The 23,549-nt window shown below is 46.7% G+C and overlaps 1 protein-coding gene and 1 long non-coding RNA gene across 4 annotated transcripts in view; both read left to right on the top strand.

Annotated features, from left to right (window-relative positions):
• Positions 1 to 15,972, top strand: part of SLC38A5 (solute carrier family 38 member 5) — a 70,086-nt gene extending 54,114 nt beyond the window's left edge. For all 3 annotated transcript variants that reach the window (XM_081845298.1, XM_081845296.1, XM_081845297.1), the window contains exons 9-16: positions 224 to 282; positions 474 to 623; positions 3,699 to 3,778; positions 4,968 to 5,068; positions 9,657 to 9,781; positions 10,487 to 10,631; positions 11,683 to 11,786; positions 13,756 to 15,972. In XM_081845298.1, coding sequence (XP_081701424.1) covers positions 224 to 282; positions 474 to 623; positions 3,699 to 3,778; positions 4,968 to 5,068; positions 9,657 to 9,781; positions 10,487 to 10,631; positions 11,683 to 11,786; positions 13,756 to 13,860 — 869 coding nt within the window. In that variant the 3' untranslated portion in view covers positions 13,861 to 15,972. The remainder of the gene's footprint in view (positions 1 to 223; positions 283 to 473; positions 624 to 3,698; positions 3,779 to 4,967; positions 5,069 to 9,656; positions 9,782 to 10,486; positions 10,632 to 11,682; positions 11,787 to 13,755) is intronic.
• A 5,610-nt stretch (positions 15,973 to 21,582) lies between these two features.
• LOC309332521 lies at positions 21,583 to 23,331 on the top strand. Its single transcript, XR_014152100.1, has 2 exons — positions 21,583 to 21,712; positions 22,027 to 23,331. It is a non-coding gene; the product is annotated as an uncharacterized lncRNA (long non-coding RNA).
• The last annotated feature ends 218 nt before the right edge of the window (positions 23,332 to 23,549 follow it).

Raw genomic sequence — 23,549 nt, forward strand, 5'->3', positions numbered from 1 at the left:
CGCATCTGGGCCCCGGGCCTTAGTTTGCCTACCCATGGCATGGAGATAACATGTTGAGCAAGAAATGGCATTGTTTACAAGCAGGTTGAAAAGAACTGAACAGGGGACCTGTTCTAATCCTTGTTATCATTTACTCTATGTGGAAGCTTGATGTGCTCTCTCTTTCTCTCCCTCTCCCTCTCCCTCTCCCTCTCTCTCCCTCCCTCCCTCCTTCTCCTCACAGGTTATCTTGGTTATACCAGTGGGCTCTCCCTCACCTGTATGTGTTTCTTCCTCATCTCGGTGAGTTGATGGGAATTTTCTCCACCTGGAGAATTGTGTTTTCTTTATAAGCTGCCAGGTGTAATAGGAAATGGGTATCCAGGGCTCCTAGTACTTAACGGGGAAATGGATTTTGGGGTAGCTTCTCCCCCCACTCCTTGCTCCTTTTCCAAGCTTGGTATTCAACATCAGTTTTCATTCCCGCCTTAAAGGTGATCTACAAGAAATTTGAGATTCCCTGCCCCCTCAATGGGACGCACTCTGAAAAGCCCCCTGTCTACTATAATGGGAACAATGGCACTTTGGGGTCTGATGATGATGATGATGTCTGTGCTCCTGAAGTCTTCACTGTCAACTCCCAGGTTAGTAGGAAGGATCCTGAAAAGGATTCTGGGGGATGTGTAGTGACTTAAAAGTGGCTGCAAGGTTGACATACAAGCAACGGGACAAGGATAACTGTGACTTTAAAGATGAATGGGAACCCTTTACAAAGTATTTGAAGACGCAACAAAGCGAACTGGACTCCTTGGCTGATTTTGAATAAACATTCACAAACTTTTTATTGATAATAATCAGCTAAATAGTTTGAGGATCTATACAGCTGTGTAACATGCAGAAAACAGCATTTTTAGAGAAATCAAAGACTGGAACTGAGGGAAGTCGGGAGGTGGGGGTGGGTGAGTTCTGTGGGGGGAGGGAGTAAAAATGGGGAGGAATAAGGATGATATGTTTCTGGATAATATGTTTTGTTTTAATTTTGAGTAAAAAAAGTTATTTTTAAAAAGTGGCTGCAAGGCATAGAGAAACTGCATCAAATGAGGAGCTTAGAAGTGAACTTGTAGGTTTTTATGGGAGATCTGATAACCCGTGTGTGTGTGTGTGTGTGTGTGTGTGTGTGTGTGTACTTCAGACGTGGGTCTGAAGGAGGGACGCAGATGGTGCTGTGGTCTAAACTACTGAGCCTCTTGGGCAGAGGTCAGCAAGGCATACTGGGCATGGGCCGGATCACTCCCATGGAGATCGTCCGTGGGCCGGGCCGGCGCAGCGTGAAGCTGGAAATCACATCTGCACATGTCCACAGCGCTGGAAATCGCTTCTGCACATGCCCAGATGCAGAAAACCGCGCCTGTGCAGAAGTAATTTTCGGCGTCTGGGATGTGCAGAAGCGATTTCCGAATGATATGAATCAGAACCATGCGACGATTTCTGGACCATCTGTGGGCCGGATCCAGAACCCATTGGGGCTGGAACCAGCCCACAGGGCTTAGATTGCCGACCTCTGCTCTTGGGCTTGCTGATCAGAAGGTCGCGGTTCGAATCCCTGCGACGGGGTGAGCTCCCTTTGCCCTGTCCCAGCTCCTGCCAACCTAGCAGTTTGAAAGCATGCCAGTGCAAGCAGATAAATAGGTACCACTGCGCCAGGAAGGTAAACAGTGTTTCTGTGCACTCTGGTTTCTGTTACGGTGCTCCATTGCGCCAGAAGCGGTTTAGTCATGTTGACTGCATGACTCAGAAAAGCTGTCTGTGGGCAAACGCTGGCTTCCTCAGCCTGAAAGTGATATTTTTGCCACAACCCCATAGTCGCCTTTGACTGGACTTAACTGTCCTGGGTTATTTTACCTTTTACCTTTTACTTCAGAAATACAAGGAAGACATTTTATTCTCCAGTAAGTGAGGAAGAAGAATGCCAAGCAAACTTGAGTAAAAACTACTGGCTCACTTGGGATTCCTATGGACAGAGGACTCCAAAAAGTTTGAGAAATTACGAAGCCAACCCCTGACAATTCTGTTTCCAAAATGTTTATGTAAACATCAGATACTGTAATTCTGGAATGAAGCTAGGATTACTTTTATCCATAAAACATATCAAGGTAGCTCAAACCAGGAATGGGCAACCTTTTCCATGAAGGGCCACTTCTCCTCAGGGGTGGCATACTAGTGGTGGGCAGGATTGGTGCAAAAAATGGGTGGAGACCCTCCTTTTCTGCCACTCCCCTGGCACTCATTTCACCCACTCTTCATTATGTGACCCTAAGGTCACAGGCTGCCAGTTCCTGGTATGGACCTACTGAACTGGGACCTGCTGAATTTTCCCTGCATAATTGACTGAGCAGTTTTTAAAAAGACAGTCTGTAAGTACAAACTTCAGGAACAAGTTTCATATTTAGGGACAAACTTCTCAGGTAATATCAGAACAGCCTTTGCTATAATTAATTCCCGTAATGCTATAATAGTGAAGAAACCACTGTGGAGTTCATGGATGCAAATGAAGCATTTGATGCGCTAGAATGGTAATTTATCTTCTCACTTTTAGAAAGATTCAATCTGCAGAGATTGCCATGAATTCTCATATACCAGTTGTGAAGCAAAGGATGGCCAAACTCTAGTATGATTCCCTAGTGTCAAAACCTTACTGTAATGGTAAGACACAGGAAGGGGAAGAGCACAGAAAAATGTGTAAATATATACCTTCCATTTTGGAAATTTAAACATGGCATTGACGTCAATGTTTGCCATTGCTTTTCAGTTTTGCCAGTAGCTTCTGAATTTGTAGCTCCTGTTTTCATTGCCCCAATATGTTTATTAACAACAACAACAACAACAACAACAACAGTAGCAGCAATAGTCAGAAGTAATAGATCCCAAAAATAATTCAATTCATTTTAGTATTGTTTAATAGCAGGCGTAGGAACCTCCACTCCCCAGACCAAATACGGCTCATCAGGCCTCTGATTCCAGTCCAATTGGCTTCTGCATGTCACATTCTTGCCAGTACAGTGGTACCTCTGGTTACAAACTTAATTCGTTCCAGAGGTCTGTTCTTAACCTGAAACTGTTTTTAAGCTGAGGTACCACTTTAGCTAATGGGGCCTCCTGCTGCTGCCACACAATTTCTGTTCTCATCCTGGGGTAAATTCTTAACCCTAGGTACTACTTCCGGGTTAGCGGAGTCTGTAACCTGAAGTGTTTGTAACCCAAAGTACCACTGTATAGAAGCCAGTCAGAATGGCAAAGCAAGGGTAGGGTGCTTTGTGTTGCTTACCTGACAGCCAGTTGGGCAGGCAAAGTAGAGGTTTGTGTTGCTGTTCCATCAGCCCAATCAGCTGCCATTTCCACATTGCATGTGAGAAAGGGAGCCCCATTTGCACTGCACTGTATGGAGGTAAATGGGTGAGTGTGAATGGGTGAGCCAAAGTCCAATGCACAGAGCTTAACCAAAGTGCTTGAGAGCCAGCTAGTTGTTGGGTGCTTGGAAACAGCAGTGCAAGAGTCTTTGCAGCTCCGGTAGCACCAAGCGCTGTGCACTGAAACTGCTGTTGGAGCAAGACGCATTCTGCCCTCCCTCAAAAAACGCAGAAAGGATATGCTGGAAGTTCTGGGTTTCAGATGTGGCAAGTGGAGCAGAGAATTGATTTATACTCCCTCTCCTTTCACAGACGGCCTACGCCATCCCCATCCTGGCATTTGCCTTTGTCTGCCACCCAGAGGTTCTGCCCATTTACACTGAGCTACGCAGGTACGTAAACTGCAGGCATGATAGACGCTTAAAAGAGGGGAAGCCTGTTCTTCTTCAACTCTTTAAAAGGGGGTGAGGAAGGAGGGAGGGTAGGAGAAAGTGCAAAAGATTCCTTTCCCCCTGTAATGGTTCTAGGGGTTGCTCATGCGTAAATCGGCGCCACACCTGGCTGGGTTGCCTGAGTGAACCCTTTCTGTCCGGACAGCCACTCACCCGTGGCTGACTCAATCGCTGGCAGAATCCGTCAGTGGGCATTTCTTGAACTTCTTCCAGCAAAGAAGCTCTTTGACGCCTAGTCTCCGCCTACTTTCCCTGCGCGGAAGCCTTCTGCGCAAGGAGGGCATAGGCAGCGGAGGACCCCTACTCTCCCCGCTGGTCCCTGGCAAGGAGTCATGGGACCGCCTTGCCGATCCCCCATCTGCCCCTCTTCTCCACTGGTGCTAGGCTGATTTCCTTCTCTCCCTCCCGGGACGCTCTCCGGAATCCCTCTGGAGCCCTCCCTCTCCCTCTGGCTCCGATGGCAGTTCCCTGACACCCCCCAAAGAAAAAGAAACATTGGACAGAAACTCTCCAAATGTAAGAAGAATCTGGCTGCTGGATCATGCCAGTGGGATAGTCCAGTATCCTGTGGCCAGCCAAATACTGTGGACAAGCCCACAAACACGGCGTGAGCCCAACAGCACTCTCCCCACTTGTTTTCTGCAATAAGTTTCCCCAAACTACAGGGGTCTCTTCTAACGGGGGAAAGTGGGGGGCTGGAATAGGAGGAGCACATCACAGGGGAGCAAGGACAGTCTTCTTGAATCCGGGATACTGCCTGGGGGTTGAATTCCCACCCAGCCATCATAAAACATCACCACACCCACTTGGAATCACCCCCAGGTCACATGAGTGGTAGGTGCCCTTCTATTTGGGAAATGAGGGGTTGCCCCAGAGGCTTCTGGGATACCCTCTCAGGCCTTGGAGGGGGAACCTGTCGTGTTTGCGTGCTGTGTTTTGATTGGTGCTTGGGGACCAGCACTGACTGAGGGTTTCCATCTTGAATGGGATAGACCTCAAATCTCCATTGTCTGGCAAGGGCTTGGGAGCCAGAAATCCTAGGTTCTGTTACCCCACACCGCTCTGAAAAGGGATTGGGGCTAAGTATAGGTTATAAACAGTAGACGTGAACTCTCTGTGCCTTGCCTAGGGCCTCCAAACGTCGGATGCAGAATGTAGCAAATGTCTCCATCCTCGCCATGTTTGTCATGTACCTGCTGACCGCCATTTTTGGCTACCTCACTTTCTACGGTAAGGAACAACCTCCCTCAGTAGGTAATAATGGGGGACAAACCATTTAATTATCTTTCATGCACAGGAACAGAGAAGCGAACAGAGCCGTCCCTCCTATGAGGTAGAATGAAGCAGTAGCATCAGACCTCAAGAGTCATGAAACGGCAACACTTTGTTAGTTGCAGGTGGTGACCATTTTAGGCACATTCAATTGATGCGCAATCGCTGATGCACAGGTCCTTTTGGACCTCAAAGAATACGGAATGGGGGTGGGGCCTGTATTTAATTTACTATTGCTGTACAGGGGTACCTCAGTTTAAGAACAGTCCTGTTTACGAACGATTCAGTTTACGAACTCCGCAAAAACGGAAGTAGTGTCCCGGTTTGTGAACTTTACCTCAGTCTAAAAACGGAATCTGAATGGTGGAAGGGCACCGATGGCAGGAGGCCTCATTAGGGAAAGCGCGCCTCAGTTTAAGAACAGTTTCAATTTAAGAACAGACTTCAGAAGAAGAAGAAGAAGAAGAAGAAGAAGAAGAAGAAGAGTTTGGATTTGATATCCCGCCTTTCACTCCCCTTCAGGAGTCTCAAAGCGGCTAACATTCTCCTTTCCCTTCCTCCCCCACAACAAACAAACAGTGGGGTGAATGGGGCTGAGAGACTTCAGAGAAGTGTGACTAGCCCAAGGCCACCCAGCAGCTGCATGTGGAGGAGCGGAGATGCGAACCTTCCCCAGATTACAAGACTACCGCTCTTAACCACTACACCACACTGGCTCTCAGAATGGATTAAGTGTGTAAACCGAGGTACCACTGTATAGTGTACGCAGAATAACTTCCCCACTCAATGGTACACTCATGATAGGATGCACTTCTAGAACATTACAATGGTACCTCGGGTTAAGTACTTAATTCGTTCCGGAGGTCCGTTCTTAACCTGAAACTGTTCTTAACCTGAAGCACCACTTTAGCTAATGGGGCTGCCGCGCTGCCGGAGCACATCCTGAAGCAAAGTTCTTAACCTGAGGTACTATTTCTGGGTTAGGGGAGTCTGTAACCTGAAGTGTATGTAACCTGAAGTGTATGTAACCCGAGGTACCACTGTATATCGGATACAAAATAAAAAATGAGTTGCATAACTGGTTGGTCTTCCTGCACTTGCATGTTTTTTGTGCAAACCAAGTTGAAAGAAAAGGTGTACACGTTCTTTTTTTGAGCATGCAGGCAACTGTCATAAAAAAAATTCCTAAGGGAATGTGTGCAGATCCTGTTTGGTTCAGCTCCTGTCATGCTGGGGGCAAGGCAGATGGGAAGCAATCTTTGGGTAGCACAAAAAGCAGAGTCTTTTATTGGCTCAGAACAAGACTGACATGAAAACTTTTCATTGGTCTAGGAGTATCACATGATGCACTCTGGCCCCCCCCCCCGGTAAGATGCTTCCTGGCCGGACTGGCTCATACTGAGTCTGACCATTGGTCTATCTGGTTCAGCATCGTTTACATGGTGGCCAACCTTTTTATGCCAGGGAACAGACCTGGAATTTCAAGAAAGTGTCATGAGCATCAGTCACAAAATAGCTGCCACGAGGACATCTCATATATATATATATATATATATATATATATATATATATATATGCAGGTTTTGGTGTCCTCGGGTGTCTTCCCGTGTAAAAGTTGGGGTGTCTAGGCGACGTTTCGACGAGGTCTCACTCGTCATCTTCAGGCTGGTGCTTTCGGCTTCTTGTTACTGGAACAGAGCAGGATCTCAGTGTTTGAGTTCCTATAAATACTGTAGAGGGGGTGTGGTGTATAGCCTCCAATGTTCTGGGCAGAGAGGAAGTTCCCAGGCTAGTGTGCCTTTTCTTCTTTTGTTCCTTAATTACTTGAGAGATATCTTGAGTGGTTTCTTGAGTGATATCCTGAGTACCACTTAGGTGGGTCATTAGGTGTGGATTAGTTGTTAAAGTCTTTGTGTCTTGACCTCTTGAACTTTGTGAAGAGTTTTCCTGAGAAGATGGCTGTACTGTACTTAGTTGTGCTCTGGCTTGGCTTCGTGTATAGGGGCGAGCTGTGGTTTTGTGGCTTGTGTCAGCCAGATCTGTGTAGGGATTGCAGGGGGGTGTAGCATCCGGAGGTGCCACCATGGATTGGCTACTGGATGGTGTCTGTAATTCATCTGTGGAGAGGGTCTGGGTTTGGGTCTGGTGTGGTTGATTGGTGTTGGCGTTCTGTGTGTCTCTGGATCTGGTGTCAGTTTTTGTGGGGAGGGCTAATTTCCAGATGTCTGGCAAGCGGGATGTGTCGTCACGCTTGTTCATGTTGTGAGGGTGTTTCTCTATCTCGATGGCTTCCATGATTATTCTCTTGTGGTGATGTTCCGTGTTAAAGAGCAATTTGGAATCTGCAAAATTAATTTCGTGTCCTGTTTCTTTCATGTGTTGGAAAAGAGAGGAAGTTTTTTCTTCTTTTTTGACGGCATTCTTGTGTTCTGCGATACGTGCATTTATTCGTCTGTTTGTTTGTCCAATGTACGTGGCTGGGCAGACTTTGCAGGGTATTTCATAGATCCCTTGGTTTTCCAACTGGATTTTATCCTTGGGGTTTCTGAGGATATTGGCTATTTTTTGGTTGGTGCAAAAGGCTGTTTTGATATTGTGTTTATGGAGGATTTTGCTAATTTTATCTGTAGTGCCCTTGATATAAGGAAGGAGGGCCATGCCATTGTTTTCTTCTGTGTCTTGGTTTTTGGGGGGTGTTTCCTTTTGGATTAGCTTCGTAATCCTGTTTTGCTGGTATCCATTGGCAATTAACACGTTTGAGAGATTCTGTAACTCAGTTGTCAAGTGGTCTTTGTCAGCCAGGCGTTTGGTTCTGGAGATGAGAGTCTTGGCTACGGAGTTTATTTGTGCAGGGTGGTGGTGTGATTGTGCATGTAAGTAGCGGTTGGTGTGTGTTTTTTTCGGTAGATAGTGTGTCCTAGGGAGCCATCAGGTTTTTTGTAGACTAGGACGTCAAGGAAGGGAAGTTGGTTGTTGGCTTCTATTTCCATAGTGAATTGTATTTTGGGGTGTAAGTTGTTGAGATGTGTGAGGAAGCTATCCAGTTTTTCTTTCCCGTGTGGCCAAATTACAAAGGTGTCGTCAACATATCTGAGCCAAAGTTTGGGTTTGTGTTCTGACTTGTTTAAAGCATTGGTTTCAAAGTGTTCCATGTACAGGTTTGCGATGACCGGTGAGAGGGGTGATCCCATAGGTGCTCCTTCTATCTGTTTGTATCTTTGTCCATTGTGGATGAAGTACGTGTTGGTTAGGCAGTGGTTGGTCAGGTCCAAGATGTATTCGGGGGGATTGTATTTGTTTTGAATAGCTGTCAAGGCTTCATTAATGGGCACTTGTGTGAAGAGAGATACAACATCGAAGCTCACAAGTAGGTCATTAGGATGTAGGTTTTGCTTCTTTATTGTTTCTATGAACTGGAAGGAGTTTGGTACGTGTGAAGAGATGGATTCTGCATAGGGCTGAAGTTGCTTGGCGAGAAATTTAGCGAGATTTTGTAGAGGTGAGCCTATGGAGCTGACTATTGGTCTGAGTGGTGTTCCTTCTTTGTGTATCTTGGGGAGGCCGTAGAGTTTGGGGCATCTGGATGATTTTTCTCTGGGGATGATTCTTAGCTGGATTTCTTCACTGATAGGAGAGGCTTTTATTTTGGATTTGGTGGTTTTTTCCAGGTAGGTGGTGGGATCTGTTTTTATAGGTTTGTAGGCAGGATCTTGGAGTAGATTTGATAGTTTTGCTTGGTAGTCCGATGTGTTCATCACCACTGTGGCATTACCTTTGTCTGCTGGGAGAATGATTATGTTGTTGTCTTTCCTCAGGTTGGTGAGTGCTTTCTGTTCTTCTTTGTGTAAATTGCTTCTGGGTGGTTTGCTGGAGCAGAGGATGTTGGTGACTTCAAGTCTGATTTTATTGGCTTCATCTGGGTTGATTTTGGTTAGGCTAGCTTCGACTCCGCATATATATATATATATATATATATATATATATCACAAAATGGCTGCCACGGGGTGTGCATGACACAAAATGGCTGCCACGGGTGTGACATAAAGGCTTCAGTGTTGGAGAGGCTGAGCAGGAAGAGTGAACTGTCATTCACAGTGGATTTTTGAGGGGGTATTTATGGAGACCTGTTGTGGGTTCCATGGGAGATGCTGGTGGGCACATTGGCAACCGTGGGCACCATGTTGGAAATCTTATTGGCAACAGTTTGGCAGGGTTTCAGACAAGTCTTTGCCAGCCCTACCTAAAGTTGATGTGGATTGAACCTGGGACTTTGTGCATAAAAAGCACATGCCCTCTCTCTCGCTGCGCTACATCTCTTCCTTTCCTGGCCAAAGAGTGATGCTGACACAAAGCCTGAATCCACACCCCCATGTCACTCCTGTCTCCAGCTCAAGATCTTTTGCCAGCTTGAGCACTAATGGCATCCTAAAGTACCCTTTTAAGGACCTTTCTGAAGTTCCAGTCAAAAGCCCTCCCATCTGGCCCCAGACCCTGTCATTTCATGTCCTCTCGGACTGATGGATATATCTCTTCTCCTTTCTGGCAGAGAGTGTTGAAGCAGAGATGCTGCACACTTATATCAAAGTTGACGCCATGGACAAGCTCATCCTCTCTGTGCGGTTGGCTGTGCTGATGGCTGTGACACTCACGGTGCCTGTGGTTCTGTTCCCGGTAAGAGACTGCCTTTTTCATGCCCTGTTGCAGCATCGAATGACTTTCCTCCCCAAAGCACCTGCAGTTAGTTTCTCTGATCTGCCTCCCTCTTGCTGCCATCCCAATTCACTCTCAGAAGCGGGACCCATATTCTGAGGTCAGGGATGAGGCAACTTTTGGCCCTCCAGGTGTTGCTGAACTACAAGTCCCACCAACTCCAGCTGGTCAGCGCTGATGGGACTTGTCGTTCAGCAACATCCAGGGAGCCGGAAGATTTCAAACATTTGATTTAGGCACTGGCTTAAACCAGGCTTTCCCTGAGAGGTGATCCAGCTACGTCGATCTGCTGATCTGATCTGTTGCTCGATTGATGCATTCTGTATTTGTTTTATCAGTGTAATTTAATTGTTGAATTGTTGTTTGCTACCATGATGTGTATCTAGGCATTGACAGTATAGGGATTTCTTTGCAAATAAATAAAAATAAATAAATGCAAGCCCCTGCCTTTGAGCAAAGACAACCCAGTGCCCCGTAAAGGCTGACATTGATCCTGGGATAAGGCACCATAACAGGCTATTGGTTGTTTTTGCCATGGCAGAGAGATAAAGCTAAAAACCTTGGAGACTTGCATATGAACAGAGAGTGACAGAGATCTCTTGCGCATCCCTTAGTGCCTCTTTGCCCAGTGTAGCTCACACTCTCAATTCCCACCACCCACCACAGATCCGCAGGGCCATCCAGCAGCTGCTGTTTCACAAAAAGGATTTCAGCTGGGTCCGCCATGTCATCATTGCCTGCTGTCTCCTCGTTATTGTCAACCTTCTTGTCATCTTCGTGCCAAACATCAAGGACATTTTTGGAGTCATTGGTATGTATGACCTGTGTTAGGAAGGCGTAGCAGAGGGGCTCAGGGCTGGGCTTCACCTTAACATTCATGACGTGATCAGCAACCTCAAAAATTGTTTTTAAAAACTGGATATTGGGTGCCTGGAGATGAGCAGGGTTTAGCATGCGGCAGTGAGTTTTAGGGTTTGTGGACAGGGAACCTTGCATTTGTGTCTAATCCGCAATGTGTGTGGATTATTTTCTTTCATTCATATATATATGTCATTTCCAACAATCATTTAACATAACTTCTTATCTTATGCAACATTTTAGACTTCCATCAACATCCTCTGATGATTATCCATTCTTTATCACTTATTCTGCATTTCTTAATTTCTCTATTACTCTTAATTATCATTAACTAATAATTCTCCTCATAATTTTTCTTGCAATATTTCAAATGGTCCTCCTTACAGAACTTCTTGCAGTCCTACTAGCGTAATCTGTTCATTACAATTGCTTTTCAAATAGTTCATATATTTACTCCAGTCTTCTAAGAATCTCTGGTCCTGCAGGTTTCCAATCCTTCCTGTTAATTTATCTAATTCTGCATAGTCCATTAATTTCACCCGCCATTCTTCTTTCGTCAGTAATTCTTCTTGCTTCCATTTTTGTGCCAATAAGTGTGTGTAGATTGTTGGAGTGGGTGGGGTGGATGATTTTCTTGAGATCGTGCCAGGGAGGGAATAGTGTCCTGTTTTGGAGAGTCTCTTAAAGGATTGACCCTCTGACCTGGAGACTGGAACTCATTCTTTGCTCCTTGGTGTGGTTTGCTCCCTGAGCTGTTGGACTGGCAAGGTGACATGGGAAGCCTTTGGTTCCTTCGCGGGGGGGGGGGGGGTGTGCCTTTGAAAGCCCTGGTGCTGCAGAACCTGGTTTCAGGGGCTACTGTCTGCCAGACACTCATTCAGGGATCCTTTGATCACCAACATCAGACTCAGAGTCAGGATGTGATGCTGCTTTGAATGTATGGCATCGGTGTTAACCTAACATACCCAAGAATATGTTCCCTTTTCTGACTCTTCCACCCACAGGAGCCACGTCGGCCCCCAGCCTCATCTTCATTCTCCCAAGCATCTTCTACATCCGCATTATCCCCAACGAGAAAGAGCCCCTGAGATCCAGATCCAAAATACAGGTACCAGATGCTGGCCAGTGGGTGGGAATGTGAGAGTCCCCATTAGAGGGAAGGGAAAGTGGTTCAACGCGGTAGGCCAGAGGAAATGGGGGCGGGAGCTCAGTCAAGGATGAGATTAGCCCATGGGAGGCCTGGTGAAAGTGTAGCTGTTCCAAGCTTTTCTTGGCTGAAAATGCATTTATTTTTATCCTGCTTTGCAGACAGTTGACCTCCATTAAAAGAGAGAGAGAGAGAGAGAGAGAGAGAGAGAGAGAGAGAGAGGAGCCCTATCGATGAGTTTGCAAAGATATACAGTGGTACCTCAGGTTACATACGCTTCAGGCTACAGACTCCACTCCATATTTTTAGCTTCATAAGACGCACTTTTTTCATCCTAAAAAGTAAGGGGAAATGTCTGTGCGTCTTATGGAGTGAATGCGTGGTCCCTGCAGCTGAATTGCCCAGAGGCAAGAAGCAGATCATGCTCTTTTTTTTGAAAGAGGGAAGTGGGTGTTGAAACAAAGCTGCTGATCGTTTGCCGATCGGGGAGAGAGATAAGGGACACTAGAGATAAAGGAGGCTGCCTGGGAGAGGGGAGGTAAAGACAGCAAACTTGCAAAGGGGGGGAAACAGGAAGACTAAAGCAATGAGAGAAATTAGAAGAAAAGGAGGAGCAAAAAACTGCTCCAGCTAAGGAAAAGACACTAAGGCAAACAAGAGGGAAGGGGGTGTTGAAAGGAACAGCTGATCGGTGGGATCGGAAGAGAGATAACAGACACTAGGGGAGGCTGCCTGGGAGAGGGGAAGTAAAAGCCATGGATCCTCAGGATTTTTGTATTGGGTCACCCCAAATTCACCATCAGATCACATAGCGTGTTCATGGCTACAGCCTGCACCAAAAAAATCATGCATCCACTGTTTCCTAGGGCTGCAATGGTGCAAAAACGTGGTTACAAAGCACAGATCCACATGGATCCTCAGGATTTTTGCATTGGGTCACCCCAAATTCACCATCAGATCACATGTCTGTGGCCACAGCATGAACCACAAAAATCATACATCCACTGTTTTGTTCAGAATTTTTTTTTCTTGTTTTCCTCCTCTAAAAACTAGGTGTGTCTTATGGTCAGGTGCGTCTTATGGAGCGAAAAATATGTACAAGGGAAGGGAATAGGTAGAGAGGAAGGAGATTGAAGCTAAGATTGAGCTGAGGTGGCAAGAGAACGACTTGGGAGTTCTAGGCTGTGGGAGACACCTGTTCATCCACGAAACTTCCAAGCCTAGTATGTTGAAGACAGGCAGTTGGTCCGCCACACCTTCTAGCTGCCCATAAAAAATCATTTTAGCAATTGTCAACTAAATCACAGCTGGTTTTCAGGTCTCTCTGAGACTCCTTAGATACCGTAGTAAGGCATGTAGGTATATATAAAAGGTAGAATGTACCATATAAAAGGGACGCGGGTGGCGCCGTGGTCTAAACCACAGAGCCTAGGACTTGCTGATCAGAAGGTCGGCGGTTCAAATCCCCACAACGGGGTGAGCTCCCGTTGCTTGGTCCCTGCTCCTGCCAACCTAGCAGTTCGAAAGCACGTCAAAGTGCAAGTAGATAAATAGGTACGCTCCGGCGGGAAGGTAAACGGCATTTCCGTGCACTGCTCTGGTTCTCCAGAAGTGGCTTAGTCATCCTGGCCACATGACCCGGAAGCTGTACGCCGGCCCCCTCGGCCAATAAAGCGAGATGAGCGCCGTAACCCCAGAGTTGGCCACGACTGGACCTAATGGTCAGGGGTCCCTTTACCTTTACCTTACCATATAAAAGTAATGAGGCTGAATCGAAGAACATGGCATACTCTTGTTTCCAAGTAGGGGGGCAGCCCCCTCTTTCCCTCCCCACTTGGACCATGCAACCCCTCCCTCTCTCCCCACTGAAGCTTGCAAGGTAATTGGAACTGGACGGCGGGTATCATGCCTTCCTCTTTGTCCTTCACAGGCTGCCTGCTTTGCTGCCCTTGGCTTCATTTTCATGGTGATGAGCCTGAGTTTCATCATTGTCGACTGGGTGACGACAGGGAAGAGCAGCGGAGTGGGGCACTAACCCCCTCCGCCCCCCCCAAAGACACAGTGGTTCTTACCAGGGAGGACCATTTACTGACAGAGACGTGCCATCGCCCCCTCCTGTTCACCCTCGCTCATCCTGGAACTACACCTCCTGTCCATCGCTGTGGGGAAGTGACGGAAGGAACCCTTCGTGGTCATGACAAAGTAACCTGGAATGGGGAGCTTCTCTTTGGCCCTTCTGGGCTCTGGGGCCACGAAACAGGTGATCAGAAAGAGGCTGCCCGTTGCCACGGAGCTAGCATAAGCTCTCCTCGTTGGTCAGTTTTGGTGCTACGACAACACAAGGGACCGTTACATGCTTTCAGCTCCTATGGTAGGAGCACAGAGCTCCTGGCCTTCTTTTCCTCTTTGGCAGTCAGGCCGTGTCCAGCCATTGCTTGTCACAAAAAAACTGCATGGAGTTTTGGGTTTACACTTTTTTGTGGGGCACGGGGGTGGGTCCAGGATAATAGCGCTCTCTCGCACGCTCTCTGTCTCGTCATCGTTGCCATTACGGGAGGATACTCTGGGCGTCCCTCTTTTGTCGTTGCAGCAGTGGTGCCCGGCTGTCTCCTGTGTTTTGTTGCCAAGCATGCAAACGGGCTCATGCTCTTTTTGCTGCCATGGGGGCAGAGCCTCCACCTCACTTCTCTGTTCCTCTGCCTGGTACCAACTATGCCCGCTGTGCCTGGGGGGTTGTGGCCCCAAGTTGGAGTGCCAAAAGCCAACGGTGCCCCTAGTGGACAATCTAATTTATTTGCTCATATTTAATTTGGACCTAGGGACACGGGTGGCGCTGTGGCTTAAACCACAGAGCCTAGGACTTGCCGATCAGAAGGTTGGCGGTTCAAATCCCCACGACGGGGTGAGCTCCCGTTGTTCGGTCCCTGCTGCTGCCAACCTAGCAGTTCGAAAGCACGTCCAAGTGCAAGTAGATAAATAGGTACCGCTCCGGCGGGAAGGTAAACGGCGTTTCCGTGCGCTGCTCTGGTTCACCAGAAGCGGCTTAGTCATGCTGGCCACATGACCCGGAAGCTGTACGCCGGCTCCCTCGGCCAATAAAGCGAGATGAGCGCCGCAATCCCAGAGTCGGCCACAACTGGACCTAATGGTCAGGGGTCCCTGGACCTAACTTGGACCTAATTTGGACCTAATTTGGACCTGGCTACCAGACCAAAGATTACAAAGATAACCACCCTGGTGTCGTCATACTTGGTGTCAGGGTTTCTGTTTTTTTCCTGATAGGGCCGAGGTCTGGGGTGTTGAAACGAGGGAAGGTGGGCAGACTGGACTCCTGGGCACCCTCTTCCCAGCTCTTAGGTGGATGTGGGGTTACAGCAGGAGGTTTGGAAACAAGGTGTTGAAGGTAGCAGGAGGGAATTGGCTTGGTGGAGTCCCCTCATCTCGTTGCTTAGGAGAAGGTCCTTGTGCTGTCCTGTTGCAGAGCAATGTTGGATTTCTCCTAAGGCCACCCAGGAAAGATTAATTCTTCTTAATACTGAAATGCTGCCAGGTTGATTCCCTTTGGAAAACTCCCTGGGCTACACTATTGACTATCCTAACATTAGGTTGGGGCTTCTCTCATTTGCTCTTTTCAGGGCTCCTGAGGCAGCTTTTCCGCAGCACAATGCATTACAATTGACACTAATGTACAGTGAGCATGAAAAGGTCCGGCTGATGGACAATTCAAGCAAACCAAGGAGAAATGTTTACGCCACGGGTACTTCCGTATTAGGACCTTAGTATGGACCTTTGTTTACGAGCTTTTCATGGCAAATCTACATGATGGCTTCGTCAAATTGTCTTCCTTCTGCAATTTTTACCTATGCAACTTCCTTCTGCTTCTTTCAGACTACAGATGTTTTTTTTAAAAAAATTAAAACAGGATTGTAGGGCAGTCTTTACACTTGCGGATCACCTTAAGCACTATTTTTCTACCTGCTATAAAGATGTCACTGTGACCTTTCTGGTCTGTGACATTTTAGCCAGCTGTCAATCTTCTAATTTGCTCCTTCTGCCTATACTCTTTTTAAAAAATTAAAATAGTTACGCAAAAGCACTTAAATGAAAAAGGTACTTTAGTGTTGTTGGTTTTTTAAAAACAAAACCAGATGCCACACACTGCCATTCTCCTTTTCGTATTCAGTGCCATTTGATTTCTTTGGTGTTGTTTTTAATTTAGTTTTTTTTTCTTACTTTATAACACTGAAGTGATCTGGCAATGACACTGAATTTTTACAAAGCACTTTAGCCCGTACCTTTTACAAAAATGATTCAAAAATCAATTGGAGGCAATTGCTGTAAGATGCTATTCTCGGGCGAATTGTTGCTCCCTTTTTTGTATGGTTGTGTTAGGTGTAAACAGAACATTGTTGCCTGTGCATGGGCAGAAATTGCAATTTCCTCCCCCTCCAAAGCATGGGAAGCCCCTTGCAGTTCTGTATGCAGCTTATAGCAGAAGTGCTTGGTCAGTGTTGGGAGCCACCAGCCTTATGATCCTTCCCCATTCCATGCCATTTCCTCCTCTTCCTGCACCCCTTCCCCCAGCCTGGAATCCTTTCTTCATTTTCTCTTTGAACCCTGTTGCAAAACAACAGCAGAGAGCTGAACTACAGCCTGCTAGAGCCCCGATGTATTTTGCCAGTTGGGTCAGAGCAGTCCCTACAGGGTGGCATGGCCATTCTCAGGCAGTGCTGTTTTAAAGGCAGCAAATTATCCACTATAGCCTTCATTTCTGCCGCTGTGCCAGAGGGGAAAGGGCATCGCGCCCTTTGGGTTTTCTGCCCCCAGCACCAAAATGCAGTGGACTGTATTACACACTGGACGTTTAGCATCAAGGTGAAATGAAGCAGTGAAATGGAAACTGGGGTTCCATCCTCTTCTGTCAAATTCCCTTTGCCTGTCTGGCAAGAACTGTGCCAGGGCAATTTTCTAGATCTGGAACCTTCTCCACTTCAGTGTCCTGTCTCTTCTTCCGTCTCCAGTTATTTTGTCTTTTCCTCTTCATTTGTCCATCCCTTTTTTACACAGATAATCAGAAATCATCCTGGCCTCTGTGTCAGTACCCAAGGATGCTGCCGTTACCATGGCGACAATGCTTCCTTATTTCTCCATATATTAATGTTCCTTTGAATGGTGTTGTCCGAGTGTTGAACTAGTTGTGGCTGTGCCTTGCTATTGCTGGTGGGTGGCAACCTGTGAAGGCTGGTCAGCCACAACTGGTAACCACTTAGAATCATGGACCTGAAAGGGATCTCAAAAGATAATCTAGTTTAGTGTGATGCAGGAAATCCACTGCTGTGGCACCTCTGATAAGTGACTGTCCTCCATCTCCTTTGAAACCTCTTAAGAATGGAGAGTCCACTATCTTCCAAGGCAGTGTGGGGACAGCTTGTACGGTCAGGAAGTTCTTAACGTTTCGTAAAAAATCCTCCTTTTTGTTTTTGAACTCTCTGATCCTACCTTCTGGAGTGACAGGCAACAAATTAGTTCCATCATCTATGGATGATAGAAGAAGAAGAAGAAGAAGAAGAGTTTGGATTTGATATCCCGCCTTTCACTCCCTTTAAGGAGTCTCAAAGCGGCTAACATTCTCCTTTCCCTTCCTCCCCCACAACAAACACTCTGTGAGGTGAGTGAGGCTGAGAGACTTCAAAGAAGTGTGACTAGCCCAAGGTCACCCAGCAGCTGCATGTGGAGGAGCGGAGACGCGAACCCGGTTCCCCAGATTACGAGACTACCGCTCTTAACCACTACACCACACTGGCTCTCTAATTCATGCCTTCCAAATATTTGAAGGTGGCTAGCAGATTGCCTTCTATGTACAGTGGTACCTTGGGTTACAGACACTTTGGGTTACAGGCGCTTCGGGTTACAAACTCCGCTAACCAGGAAGTAGTTGTTCCAGGTTAAGAACTTTACCCCAGGATAAGAACAGAAATTGCATGCCAGCGGCAGCGGGAGGCCCCATTAGCAAAAGCACGCTTCAGGTTAAGAACCATTTCAGGTTGAGAATGGACCTCTGGAACGAATTAAGTTCTCAACCCAAGGTACCACTGTACTGTGGAGATGGTGGTCACCATATCTCAGGGATGGCAAACCAGACATTGCTGGACTGCAACTCCCATCACTCCGATGGTTGCCCTTACTGGCTGGAGAAGGTGGGAGTTGGGGACAGATATCCCAATCCCAAGCCTACCACCACATCTTCCCAGGCTTGATTTGAAAATAGTACATGATGATAAATCTCCCCTGGACCACGTTTCCTCTATCATCAATAATAAGCCATCAGTAACATATCTAAAACCAATGTTTCAGATGCATTAAACTATCTGCTTCTTTTACCTGCCTCCATTCACTTAACGGCAATCTTGGGAGCTCAATATTTTCTATTTCTTTCTAGCTTTTCTTCTTCTTTTAATTGGACAGATTGGGAACTGAGATCCTTGGTGGTGGCTTAGTTTAATGGTCTTGACTCTCTTTTTTTGGTAAATCTTATTTATTGATTTTGCACACACAAAAAGCAAGAAAAAAGCAAAACAAAAAAGACCATAAAATATCCATTGGTTTCCCATCCTCTCCTTCCATGGTTTCAATATTTACCTTTAGATGTGGCATATTTCGCATATCCTATTCAATGCATACATTTTAACCTATTTATCCTAATAATTAACGCTGACGCTCATATTTCAAGTCCTGCTCGCGTTTTCATCTTGCTATAATAGTTCTTTAAATGCTCAACAAAAGGTCTCCAGTCCTCAAGGAATTTTCAGTCATTTGGTCTCTAATCTTTGCTGTTAATCTTGCCAGTTCTGCATACTCCATTGTTTTCAAAAGCCAATCTTCCTTTGTTGGAACCCCTTTGTTGGAGCCAGTGTGGTGTAGTGGTTAAGAGCGGTAGTCTCCTAATCTGGGGAACCGGGTTCGCGTCTCCGCTCCTCCACATGCAGCTGCTGGGTGACCTTGGGCCAGTCACACTTCTGTGAAGTCTCTCAGCCCCACTCACCTCACAGAGTGTTTGTTGTGGGGGAGGAAGGGAAAGGAGAATGTTAGCCGCTTTGAGACTCCTTAAAGGGAGTGAAAGGCGGGATATCAAATCCAAACTCTTCTCTTCTTCTTCTTCTTCCTTCTTTCTATCTTTGGTCTTTGGGCATACAATATTATGCTCCTGTTGTTATATACATAAATAAGTTAGCCAATTCTTTTGATACATCATTATTTATAATTCCTAAAAGAACAGCTTCGGGTTTCTTGGGAAACGATCAACTCGAACATCTTTTTAATCTCATTATATATCATTTCTCAATAGTCTTGACTCAATTTCATTAGAGTTGTGCATTCTCTTAACATATACCATGACGTGCCATGTAATTCCTGCTGCTATATTACCTAATTTGGGGAGGGGGGACTTTTTAAGAATCATAAGTGTTGCAGAAGACCTTATTTAATCTTCTGCTCAGTGTAGGAAATCCAGAGATCTAGAACATCTCTCAACAGATGACTGTCTCTGCTTGAAGACTTCCAGCCAGAGAGCCTGCCCCATTGGTTCCATTGTCAAAGTGCTTTTGCTTCCAAGAGGTTTCTCCTAATGTTAACCCAAAATCTACCCTCCTGTAACTTAAGCCCCTGATATCTAGTCCTGTTCTTTAGGGCTTCAGTCTTCGTCCTATTCCTGTGAGCATAACATATATGCCCAAGTTGTTACTTACTATTCACATGGCACCATCAATGTACTTGGTGTAACCTAAGCAATAATAATAATAAAATAGGTCCCTGCCACAAAGACCTTACAAATACAGGATTTAGATTAAATCGGAAATGATTAAGCTAGCAATATTAGGGTTTCTACACCTTGCAGAAGGAGGGGTTTTTATCAGAGGTTTCTTGCATACTCAGATGTTATAAAAGCCGGGACAGCTATATCTGCCAAAATACCTACACAACTTTTTAAAAGTACAGTGGTGCTTCAGGTTACAAACGCTTCAGGTTACAGACTCCACTAACCCAGAAGTAGTACCTCGGGTTAAGAAATTTACTTCAGGATGAGAACAGAACAGAGAACAAAAATTGTGTAGCTAAAGTGGTACCTTGGGTTAAGAGCACTTTCAGGTTAAAAATGGACCTCCAGAACGAATTACGTTCTTAACTAGAGGTAACACTGTACAAGAACTCTAATGATGAAAGACTGGCCATTCCCAGGTTAACAGGGTAGTCTTGTGCATGTGAAGTAAGCTTCATTTATTTCCAAGGGACTTACTACTAAGTATGGTTGCATAGGATTGCACATAAACTACCGTATTTTTCGCCCTATAGGACACACTTTCCCCCCTCCAAATATGAAGGGGAAATGTGTGTGCGTCCTATGGGGCGAATGCAGGCTTCAGGAAGCTATCCGCAAGCCTTGGGAGCCCGGCGGGACTTCCCGCCGGGCTCCCAAGGATTGCAGACAGCAGCCTGCAGCCCGAAACCCGGGGAGCGCAGTGGAGACACTTCGGGCAGCTCTCCGCAAGCCTTGGGAGCCCAGTGGGACTTCCCGCCGGGTTCCCAAGGTTTGTGGATAGCAGCCTGTTCTGGGGGCTGGGGTCAGGGGGAAGCTCGGGCTTCCCCCGCCCCAGCCCTGCGCCTGGGGGGGAAATAATTTTTTTCCTTTATCCCCCCCCAAAAAAACCTAGGTGTGCCCTATGGGTCGGTGCGCCCTATAGGGCAAAAAATACGGTACTTTCCAGATCTGAAAGAGCCCACAACTCTGTGATCCACCTGCAAAGCGTCCCTGGGGACAGAGCTTCTAAGTAGAAGTATAATTATCACGGATCTTCTCATACAGTGATAAGAATTGTCGATTCTTGGGGGCACCCTACCCGTCCTGTTCCATTTTACCTCCACAATATACTTTTATTTGGGGCAGTCTTTAGCAAATGGGTGTTCTGGCTAGAGGTTTTCTTCTGAGTTTGCCTTCCAGTTTGTGTTGTTTTCACTTCCTTTGTGCACAGGTTGCCTCTGTCTACCCAGAGCCCCTCCATATGGGCGTTTTATCACAGGTCTGTTCTGTTGCATGCTCTTGACACAGTAATGCATTAACGGTGGATTTTTCCTGTTTTAATTTCTTGCGTGGTGCTTGCCCAGCGCAACCACATTTTTGCCACAAATAACCTATAACACATCAGTTGTGGTATAAACAGTTGTGGGATTTCAGCAGGAAGTTACAGGATACTCACTGATTGGAAATGAAGCAGCGTGACCACCCCAAAAATTTTGCAGGCACACACAGTATTGATTCTGTACAACCACAAATAATAATGAATGCACAGTAAAACGGATGCCTTGGGCCGGGTTAAGTTGTATGTACTGTTCCTATCAGATGACCTCAACATGTGGACCTATTTAACAGAAACTTGTTACAGTACTTGATCTACTACACACATGTTTGCTAGTATGTATACTCAGCTTTGAAATCCTGAAACTGTACAGTGTTTGGGAGCTTTGGAAATGCACACTTTGAAGTGAAGATTTCCATACAAGTGGTGTCCTCTCCTGAAACCAGTGGTAACCATGGCTGCTTGCTGTCTATCCCACTCAAGGGGGAGCTACTTGTCCACACAACATAGTCTACCTGATTTCATCTGACATATATTGCGGAACATGTCCTGCATCGCTTCGAAAGCCATGCCACTGCTACTTCTAGGTGCCCAGTGGTGACCTAGAGGCCTCCCAAAACCCATGTCTCTGTTCACCCAAGGAGTGCTTGTATATTTTGCCCTCGAGGTGCTAGCACCATCCCATTGCTGAGTCCACCGGATGGTCATTTTGAAACACCAGAGGAGAGAAGACGCCTATCACAGTTGTCTAGACCAGTGGTTTTCAACCAGCGTGCCGTGGCACCTCGGGGTGCCTTGAATGGTGGTCAGGGGTGCCATGGGCAACACTGGCCTCCATCCCTCTTTCCTTCCCTCCCTCTTCTGATGCCCTCTTGTTTAAGGTTGCCAGATGTCCCTGTTTCCCAGGGACAGTCCCTGGATTTACAAATCAGTCCCCATACAAAATCCATTGAAGTTGAAAAGTGTCCTTGGATTCATTGAAAAAATCTGGTAACCTTACTCTTGTTTCTCTGCCTCCCAAAGGCTTGCACAGCTCTTTGTTGCAGCAGCCCTGGCTACAAGCTCCCCAGGCAGATGGTGCCTCTGGAGCTGGCCAGGGGGTGCTGGTTGCCAGGAGCTAAGACAGCTTTGGAGTAAGTAAGCAAGCAAGCAGGCGAGGGAGCCCATTCAGCCAGTCCATCAGCCCTTGCTGTTGGGAGGCCTGGCAGGCAGTGGCTGTGCTGGCCTTTCTTGTGATTGCTGTGTGAAAGGCCTGCATGGGAGGCTGAATGCCTGGTGCTGAAGGAAGCCTTTCCACCTTGCAGGCCTGGCAGCACCCACTGCTGCCTCCCCAGGTAAGGTGCTGGCCTCATGTTCACCTTTGGCCAGTCTCTGTTGAGCCACTAAGGCAGGGGACATCCTCTTCCCAGGCCCCTGTGGGGTAGTGTGCGAAGGGCAGATGGGGCAGCTCAGAGACCAAGGGCGGTGGCAGTGGCTGCCCAGAGGTCTTCCAAGGAGAGTGGAGAGGAGGTTGAGGGAACCCTCCACAAGGGAGGGTATTTGAAAAAGGGTGAGAGGCTGCCAGCTCTGCAGGGAAGGGGTGACAGAACTGGGCTCTTGAGCCTCACAGGGGTGCCACAGAAAGAACGTACAGTGGTACCTTGGGTTACAGATGCTTCAGGTTACAGACTCCGCTAACCCAGAAATAGTACCTCGGGTTAAGAACTTTGCTTCAGGATGAGAACAGAAATTGTGCTGCGGTGGCAGTGGGAGGCCCCATTAGCTAAAGTGGCACCTCAGGTTAACAACAGTTTCAGGTTAAGAACAGACCTCCAGAACGAATTAAGTTCTTAACCCGAGGTACCACTGTAGTTGGTCAAGGGAGCCTCAGACACAAAAAGGTTGAAAACCTCTGGCCTAGTTGCTGCCTTCTTCCAGGTCTAGTTAGACTGGGACCAGAAGCAAGGAGAATGCTAGATAGGGCACCTGGCTGAGAGCATCCACCTGTACTGAGCCAATCACCCGGATGGAGGATCCATTTGTACCACTGATGGGATAGGCCTCTCTCACACACTTTACCTGTTCAGATCCCCGCCTTTATTTTTCTCCCAGCTTCATACGTATATCTCACTACAAACGCACCTTCCCCACTCGCGTCCAGGTGACCTCTTAACTTTCCGTCCTTCCCTTCTCCCCGTGTCTGAAAATCTCTGGAAGTATTTTACGCAGACTCAAGGGCTCTGTTTCTGCTTGGGGGTAGGGGAGGGATTTGGATTTAAGGGAGGAGGGAACACAAATTCAAAATGTGAAATGGATGTAAGGACACAGTATTTGTATAATTTTGGAATTCAATAAAGAATGACTGACTTTCCATTGAGGCAGTCTGAATGCTTTTACGTATGTGTTTTTTAAATTTTATTTCTAATGTTTACATACTGCCTTTTAGGTATACGACCTTCCAAAATAGTTTTTCAGACTTTTGTACATGTGTGCACATGTAATTTATACATGCAAACAATCATATTTGCTCATACATCCATTGTGAGGCAGGGGGAAAGAGTACATTGTTTTGTGCCATCTTTCCTATTTTAATATCAGGGAATTTGTTTTATTT

This window comes from Podarcis erhardii (assembly GCF_964252035.2).
Source record: "Podarcis erhardii genome assembly, chromosome: 17".
Classification (NCBI taxonomy): domain Eukaryota; kingdom Metazoa; phylum Chordata; class Lepidosauria; order Squamata; family Lacertidae; genus Podarcis; species Podarcis erhardii.